This window comes from Henckelia pumila, chromosome 3 (genome assembly GCF_033568475.1).
Source record: "Henckelia pumila isolate YLH828 chromosome 3, ASM3356847v2, whole genome shotgun sequence".
NCBI lineage: Eukaryota > Viridiplantae > Streptophyta > Magnoliopsida > Lamiales > Gesneriaceae > Henckelia > Henckelia pumila.
Genome location: NC_133122.1, coordinates 137,593,282 through 137,602,633, shown reverse-complemented (window position 1 = coordinate 137,602,633; position 9,352 = coordinate 137,593,282). Strand labels below are relative to the sequence as shown.

The following is a 9,352-nucleotide window of genomic DNA, read 5'->3' as shown; positions in this document are numbered from 1 at the left end:
TACATCCAATTCTGATAAGTTCATTAGAAATTGCACTTTAGCCCCTTAACTATTCAATAATTGCAATTCGGTCCTCAGCTTCTTATTTCAGTCAATTTCAATCCTAAATAATTTAAGAATATTAGAATTTAAATCAAAACTCCCAATATTCCCAAATTAAATATACTCGGATTAAAATTAAATATTTCCGGGCGTTACACCAACTTTGCTAGGAAGACCATTTCTTAAAACTTCAAATTCTGTTATAGATGTTAACTAGTATTTCACCCGTGCGATGCACGGATTATATCTTGTGTATAATATGATTAAATTGGATTAAATTTAAATTTTGTATATAAAATTAGAATATAAACAAATTTAAAAAAATAATTATTTGTATGTACTAAAAGATATTAATTATCATCAAAAGATAAGAAATATATAAAACATATATTGAAAATTATTTAAAGTGATTGTTAACTTAGAATCTTAGATTAGTTAATATAATCATCCGCACAAGTATAATATTAATTCAACAATGTTTTGTTTGTTTGCAGGTTATCGATTTAGAAGTACTACTTATATCTTATCAAAAAAGTTAAGTCTATGGTAGATAATGCATTTTTATTAGAAAAAATTTATTGATAAATATCTACATATCATTTTAAGTTGATGTTTATCCATCTATATATCAATTTCAGATGCATATAAGCAGAAGGAGTTGGATAACAGAATGACAAATGAAAAATGATGCGTAAGGACAATTTTTTCATCTTGTATTTCAAACATTAAATATACCATATGAATAACTCAAAAATTCAATCCCGAAAAGTAAATTAAAAGTATAAGTAATTACCTTTTGCTTGATTGTTAATTTTCCGTCTCTTGTTGCCTATCACCGTAGATTTTTTCAGTCGCTTCATAGTAATTTTGTTTGAATGTTCTCTGCTATATCATTGTGGGAGCATTATAGCCGATCTTGATTTTTTTTTTTTTATGATTATGTGATAATTGCTTATGAAAATATGTGAGTTTGGATCTGAGCTTGTGCTTTGAATTTCTTGAAATTGTAATTCGATGGTAAATGTTTTCAAGAATAATGTGAGAGGAGTGATTTAACTATATATGCTCTATATTTGAGAAGCATGACTTACGGGATTGACTCAATAACTTATATTTTCATTTTTTAAAAAAACAATTATTTTGATTTAAATATATTACAATTTTATTATCAATTTTTAAAATTAAATTTGTTAATCTAAATTTGGAATATATCCTAGTTGTTGTTATTTGTTTGAAATTAAATCGGGCATTTAGTTTGATTTAAGTTACGAATTATTTTTATTGATTTGATAAATCTTTAATTGATATTCTTTATTAAGAAAGGAAATATTGCTTTTTTTTATTTGTCACAGTTTCTTATAATTTTACATTTAATTTTCCAATTTCAGGTTTTTTTTAATCTTTTGTGGAATGTGCCTTATTTGTCCTCAAAAATAGAAAGTAAAATGTGTATTTGTGTTAAATATATAATAATTAAAATAAGAAATAAGTTTGATTGATTTTTTTAAAAAAATTTGATAGTTCTATATTTAGAAAACTAAGACAAATATTATGGTATTGATTCACAAAATTGTTTGTTTTTCAACATTATTACTTTGTTTACAACCATAATTAGTAGATATTATTCCTAAGGTACCGTGTTATAAATCTTTACAATTTTTTCATAATATTCATTGTTCAGTGTCGAGTATTTAAATTTTTTATGTATTATTAAGTTATTTAAATTCATAAAATTTATCTGTACGTTTACGGTTATGATTGAATCCCTAACTTGTATAATTTTCCTATTTTAATTGCTAAGTTTATTGGCCGGTAAAAAATTATTACAATATTTGTATCAATTTTAATTAACTTGCATTTTTTAAATCTAATATAATATGAAATATCTCATAATTTAGAGATTTTCTTTGACAATGAATTTTTATTGTTGAATTTTAAATTAAATTAAAGAATCATAATGATGAATGTTTTGATTTGTTAGTCAATACCGTGTATAAAGAAAGTAAATATGTTCGAAATTTTGGGGTTAGTTTATGCTACACCGGGAGTGCTTCACCCCCTAATTCAACACCATTAGATCATGTGGGTCCCTTGTATTTTTATGGAAATTGACATGTGTGTGGATGATCCAAGGACTAATATTTGACCACATCATGGGGGAGAAGAACTCCAGGTGTAGCATAGAATACTCCTAAATTTTGTTAGGTGATAATATTTATCATATTTTGTTGTAATTATTGCATTGATTTTTAATATGTTTTTTAATCTATTATGGGAGGTATTATATTTGCATGTATTTGATTGAAACTAAAATATGTATTTATGTAGAGATTTAAATTAAATTAAATATTAATTTTTATTTATAGATGTTTTGAATCGTTTATTTAATTAATAGGTTTTATATTTAAACTTAGACATTCTTTATTAATAATTAATGCTCATCGTTTACACTATTTTATCTATTTGTATTTTATTAATTTAATTATTTGAAGACATTAATTTAACCAATATTTTTTAAATGTTTAAAATTTAAAATAAATTAAGTGATTATTTTATTTACGGTACATTTTATATGTAATTATTAAATCTACTAAATTGGTTATATTATTAAAGAAATATATTAATTATTAAAAAATTTAAATATAAAGCATTTATTTATATATGCAAATTACTAAAATTATTGAATTTATATAGATTAATTGAGCAAATTTTAAAATTATAATTTATTATTATTATATTTGTAGTATTTATTTTTCTACATTTTAAAGTGTAAATTTTTAGCAAATGAAAACGTTATAAACTATGCAATTTGAGTTATCTTTATAAATTATAAATATATATATATATATATAATATTTGATGTATGGAAATAATTGAACAGTTCGAAGCATTAATTAGAACATAAATAGCAATAAGTTGTCTTAGTTTTCCTTTTTTATCTAATTATTTTTGGCTGGATTTTACTATATATTCGGCAAAAACTCAGTTGTTATATATATATATAGATAATGGTACTCTCACTATGGAATTCGATGGGGAGATTGTCAAGTTTTAATATTTTTGATAACCTGAATTTTCCTAGTTGTGAAAGTGTTGTTAATAATCTGGATATTCATGATTACTTGTCACAAGAACACAAGAAAGTTGTGAGTGAGGTAAGTTGAAGGAAGTAATACCAAGACATGTTAAAATGTCCCTTTCTGATCTACAGGCACGCAAAGCTGAAGAGCTTAGGATTTTTAGGAATTCAAAAAAAAAACAAAATTAACTATGAAAGTGCTCAAATGGGTGAAGGTGGACAAGACAACTAGATATGAACCACCATGAGCATCTGAAGCATGCAGTCGGGCCGACTGTAAACGGAGGCGTTGGCTGGGAGGCAACCCAGTGTTCTTTCCTTTCATTTAGTTTTTACGTTTTATTTTTGTTTTTTTCAGAACCGAGTACCACCGCCTTCTCAGTCCGAGTTTCGATATGATTCTTCCGCTATTCCGTCAGACGTCGACGAGGACGACAACGCCAACACTTGAACTAGGGAGTTCTGTTTTACATTTGCATCGCATTTTCTTTTTGTGTTTGTGTGTTTTTGTGTTCTGAAGCATTGAGGACTGATAGGTTACACCTAAAAATTCAACTGGGCCTGAGCCCAATCATGAAGGTCCACTCCGAATATTTTAAAGGCCCAAGCTTAATTAAATATAATATATATTTAATTCAAGCAGACCCCGATTTCTACAAAAGCCCATAAGAGGCTCAAGCCCATAAAGCTCTCCAAACATCTATAAATAGCTCAAGTCACCTCATTATTAAGGTACACACTTTCTTTAGCACCATATTGCTCTACTCTCGATTATTATTCCTTGAGTAATAACTGACTTGAGCGTCGGAGTGCCTTCGCCGGGAACCCTCCCGGCTCCTCTGATTTTGTTTTGTGACGTAGGAACAACCCACTGAAGATCTCCACCGGGAACATCCAAGGATCCGTTGATACTCCAGACTTTGCGGAAGCAACGTGTCATATACAAGTGATTTTTGGCTACATCAGCTTGTTCATGTTGTTTCCCAGTTTCATCATGTCGCTTTTGATAGTCACGTTTTGGTTGTTCGTCCCGAAGCCTGTCATCTCTCTTCTCACCGCGGGACTTGTCCACAAAATTCCCAAATGCCCGTGTTTTATGATTTTTTCAATTTCTGCTCGCAAACTGAAGCAATCTTCTGTAGTATGGCCTTTATCTTTATGAAAATGGCAGTACTTGTCCGAACGCTGGCGCTTTGGGTTATTTTGCATTGGGCGAGGGGGACGCAACAACCCTTGGTTTTCAGCCACTACCAGTATATCGGTCAGACGTGCATTGAGGGGTGTATTTTGGAGGCGGGGGCTCTGTGTTGTTCGCTTCTCGTCTCGCTTTCTAATATCTAATTTATCTTCTTCTCTCTTTCTTTTATTCAAGTAGTGTGGCTCTACAGATTCTTCAACCCGTATGTATTTCTCAGCTCTTTCCAATAACTCTTCTAAGTTTTTGGGCGGCCTTCCCGCTATTGATTCTTTGAACTTCCGATGGCGCAAGTTTTGTTGCATTATTCCAGCTAACAAATCATGGTTCACGAGTAAGACTTCGTGCACCGCATGAGTAAATCGCCGAACATAGTCCCTCAAACATTCTCCTTCTTTTTGAATGACTGTGAACAAATATGCTACTGTTTTTGGGTATTTTTTGTTAATTGAGAATTGCTGGATGAAGCAGTCAGTAAGTTGCTCCAAATTGGTAATAGATCCAGAGGGTAACTTGTTGAACCATGTGAGTGCTCTTCCTGATAATGTTGTTCGGAAAATTTTACAGTATGCAGCATCTGTGATATCATACAAATCTGCTTTTGCGTAGAATTTGTCAATATGGTCTTGGGGGTCACTCGTTCCATCGAACTCAGGTAAGCTGGGGATTTTGACTCCCTTTGGTAATGCTTCAGATAATATGTCATCAGTGAAGGGGCTTCGGCGTGACGGCAAAATTGCGGACATATTCTCTTCAGTTACATGTGTGCGAGATCCATCCTTCCGAGCTGGATTAGTGATCTTGTTTTCGCCAGAAATGTCATGAACTGTGTGAACACTTGCTTCACCGTCTTTCTGAGTAGTATTTTTCTTGGTCCCCCCTTGATCTTTATCATTCACTTTAGATTTATCTTTATTTGGGTCTCCGTTATTAGGGTCAAGAGATGACGAGCCTTCAGTCTGAGCCTTTTTCTTGCTGCTTTTGCGCTTGCGGGTTTCTAGGTACTGAGCAACTGCATCTTTTGCTGCGAGTGCGGCTGTGTTTTCCATTAGCGCAGTCAAGTCTTCACGGGTGAGAGTAATACTCGGCGGTGCGTTTCCATTGTTAATATTTCCTTGAGACATTTTTGAAGTAATATGTGTTCTTCGTGGAGGGTTGTTGCGTCCCCCTCGCCCAATGCAAAATAACCCAAAGCGCCAGCGTTCGGACAAGTACTGCCATTTTCATAAAGATAAAGGCCATACTACAGAAGATTGCTTCAGTTTGCGAGCAAAAATTGAAAAACTCATAAAACGCGGGCATTTGGGAAATTTTGTGGACAAGTCCCGCGGTGAGAAGAGAGATGACAGGCGTCGGGACGAACAACCAAAACGTGACTATCAAAAGTGACATGATGAAACTGGGAAACAACATGAACGAGCTAATGAAAATTTTCCCTCAGGAGGGGTAATCACCGTAATCACTGGGGGGCCTGCTTGTTGCGACTCGAACAATGCAAGAAAAGCTCTTCTGCGGGCAGCAAAAGGAACCAACAATTTATCTAGCCCCACATCCTTGTCGATATATGAAATTGGAACCATCCAAGAGGGATTATCATTCAGTGACAAAGATCTGGAGAACCCTCGGGGCACCCATAATGATGCTTTAATTATCTCAGCCACAATCTCCAATTTTTGGGTAAAAAAAATTCTAGTGGATTCAGGAAGTTCAGCCGACATAATTTTTCATGATGCATTCGTGAAGTTGGGTATTAGTAATGCACAGTTAGCTCCAGTCAACACTCCACTAGTAGGATTTTTCGGAGAAATAGTTGAAGCTTTGGGAGAATTAACGCTTCCTCTTTCCTTGGGTTCTTACCCCAAAAGGTCTACTAAAATGATGAAATTCCTTGTAGTGAAGGCTTCATCTGCATACAATGTGATATTGGGAAGACCAAGTCTCAATATATTCCAAGCCATCGGATCGACATATCACATGAAGCTGAAGTTTCCGACTCCAGGAGGAGTAGGAGAAGCCATTGGTGACCATCGTCTAGCCAGAGAATGTCATGCGGTGACATTGCGGGGTTCATCAGGAAATCGTAAAAGACAAGTTTCTAGTGAGGAAAGAGCACCGAAACCTGGAAAAATTTTACGTGAAAACAGAATACATTTGGTGGATGAAGAAGCCCACAGCAAAGAGAGAATAACAGCAACCGAAACTCTGAAACATGTGGCAATCATTCCAGCTGATCCCAAGAAAACCCTAAAGATAGGGACCGAATTACCTCCTGAACTGGAAGAGAAGTTGAAAAATTTTCTTGGTCGCAATTTGGACGTGTTTGCTTGGGGTGATGAGCATCTGCCAGGAATACCTCATGAATATGCGCTTCATTACCTCCGTGTTGATCCGAAAATGAGACCGGTGAAGCAAAAGAAAAGAGCATTTGGTCCAGAGAAAAATCGGCATATAGCCGCGGAGGTGGAGAAACTCTTAGCGGCAAAGTACATCAGGCCAGTTTCATACCCAGATTGGCTTGCAAATGTGGTTTTAGTACCGAAACCTGGAGGAAAGTGGCGTTTGTGTATAGATTTCACTGATCTCAACAAAGCATGCCCCAAAGATCCGTTTCCACTCCCTCGAATTGACTTGTTAGTCGATTCGACAGCAGGATGCGAGCTGCTCACTTTTCTTGATGCATATCAAGGATACAATCAGATCGGCCTAGCGCCAGAAGACCAGGAAAAAGCAAGTTTCATCACTGATCGAGGAATTTATTGTTATGATGTAATGCCGTTTGGGTTGAAAAATGCTGGAGCTACCTATCAGCGTCTGGTAAATACCATGTTCGAACAATTGATCGGGCGTAACATGGAAGTTTATATAGATGACATGCTCGTCAAAAGTATTCAAGCATCTAATCATTTGGAAGATCTTGAGGAATGTTTCAGTATACTCAGAAAATACAGGATGAAACTTAATCCGGATAAATGCACTTTTGGTGTACGAGGAGGCAAATTTCTCGGTTATATGGTGTCAGAACGAGGAATAGAGGCCAACCCTGAAAAAATCAAAGCAATTTTAAACATGAATCCTTCGAATAGTGTAAAAGGCATCCAAGAATTGACAGGACATTTGGCCGCCCTCAACCGATTTATCTCAAGATCTGCAGACAAGGGTTTACCATTTTTCAAAATGTTGAGGAGTGGGAAAGGTTTCAATGGACAGAAGAGTGTCAGCAAGCATTTGACGAGTTGAAAGTGCATCTGACCTCTCCGCCGTTGTTGGTAAAACCAAATGAAGGTGACACCCTGTTAATTTATCTGGCAATATCTGCGGAGGCGGTAAGTGCAGTATTGGTCTCTGAAGTAGGACGTGAGCACAAACCAGTTTATTATATCAGTCGAACTTTACACGGAGCAGAATTAAGATATACAAAGATCGAGAAACTGGCACTGGCTTTGGTAATTGCAGCGAGAAAATTACGTCCTTACTTTCACTCTCATCCAATAATTGTACTCACCAATCATCCTCTCAAACAAATTATCTCGAGTCCTGAAGCATCAGGAAGAATGGTTAAGTGGGCTGTTGAACTGAGCCAATATGGAATTGAATATCGCCCGCGTCCAGCGATTAAAGCAAAAATTCTGGCTGATTTTCTAGTAGAAATGACAGTAACTCAAGAAGAAAGCTCCACCCAAACATGGATGGTTTATGTCGACGGGTCATCAACCTCTACAGGAAGCGGTGCAGGTATAGTTGTGGAGAGCCCACAGGGAGATAAATTTCAATATGCCATCAAATTTCTATTCCCTGCAACGAATAATGAGGCAGAATATGAAGCTTTCATCATTGGAATTAAATTGGCCCTGTCGGTCGGAGCAAAAAGACTGACGATACACAGTGACTCCCAACTTATCGTCAGTCAGGTTAATGGAAATTATGAAGCAAAGGAAGATAAAATGTTTGAATACCTCACTCAAGTGAACGAGCTTCTCTCGCGTTTAGACAGCTATGATATAAAGCAGATACCTAGAGGGGAAAATGAGTCAGCAGACCGCCTTGCCAAGTTAGCAAGCTCCTTGTCCAACATTGATAATAGGAAAATTACATTCCTAACTTATGGCAAGGAAGAAACTGATGGAAGTGATGTTACAATCTTCTGTGCTGACAGCAAAGAGCCTAGTTGGAAAGATGAAATAATCGACTATTTGAAGCAAGAGAAACTACCTGCTAACCAAGTCGAAGCTCGAAAACTTAGAGTGAGAGCTGCTCGGTTCACGATCATTGACGGAGAACTGTACAAAAGAGGTTTCTCTTCACCTTACCTAAAGTGTCTAACGCCAGCTAAGGGAAACTATGTGCTCCGTGAAATTCATGAAGGAATATGTGGAAATCACTTAGCTGGCAGAGCCCTCGTGGGGAAAGCATTGCGCCAAGGGTACTTTTGGCCAACGATGAAGCAAGACGCTATTGAGTTAGCAAAACATTGTCACGCATGTCAAGAGCATGCTAACTTCCATCACCAGCCGGCTACAATCTTACAGCCCCTGGAAAGTCCTCTACCTTTTGCTCAATGGGGAATGGATTTGGTAGGTCATTTTCCTCCTGCTACCGGACAAAGAAAATTTCTGATAGTAGCTGTGGATTATTTCACCAAATGGGTCGAAGCTGAACCATTGGCCAAAATATCCGAGAGAGATGTAATCAATTTCTTATGGAAGAATATAATATGCAGATTTGGCATTCCTCAAACCTTGGTTTCAGACAATGGAACTCAATTCTCTGGAGCGAAGATAAAAGGCTGGTGCAAAGGACTCTCTATCAGGCAGTTCTTCACTTCTGTAGGGAATCCTCAAGCAAATGGGCAAACCGAGGTCACCAACCGGACCATTCTACAGCACCTCAAAACACGCCTAGGCAATGCCAAAGGAAAATGGGTGGATGAGTTGCCAAGTGTTCTATGGGCATATCGAACCACTCCACGCTCTTCAACTGGAGAATCTCCTTTCAACCTGGCCTACGGAGCGAAAGCTGTGGCTCCTGCCGAAATCGGA

At 36.1% G+C, this 9,352-nt stretch overlaps 1 protein-coding gene across 1 annotated transcript; it reads right to left on the bottom strand.

Annotated features, from left to right (window-relative positions):
* Nucleotides 1-4,078: 4,078 nt before the first annotated feature.
* On the bottom strand, nucleotides 4,079-5,062 carry LOC140889583 (uncharacterized). Its single transcript, XM_073297298.1, has one exon. It carries the CDS (start codon nucleotides 5,060-5,062, stop codon nucleotides 4,079-4,081), a length of 984 nt encoding a protein of 327 aa, XP_073153399.1.
* Between the last annotated feature and the right edge of the window lie 4,290 nt (nucleotides 5,063-9,352).

What these genes read in the sequence shown, in the direction of transcription:
- LOC140889583 (XM_073297298.1), bottom strand. Translation starts at nt 5,062, where the DNA reads ATGTCCGCAATTTTGCCGTCACGCCGAAGCCCCTTCACTGATGACATA.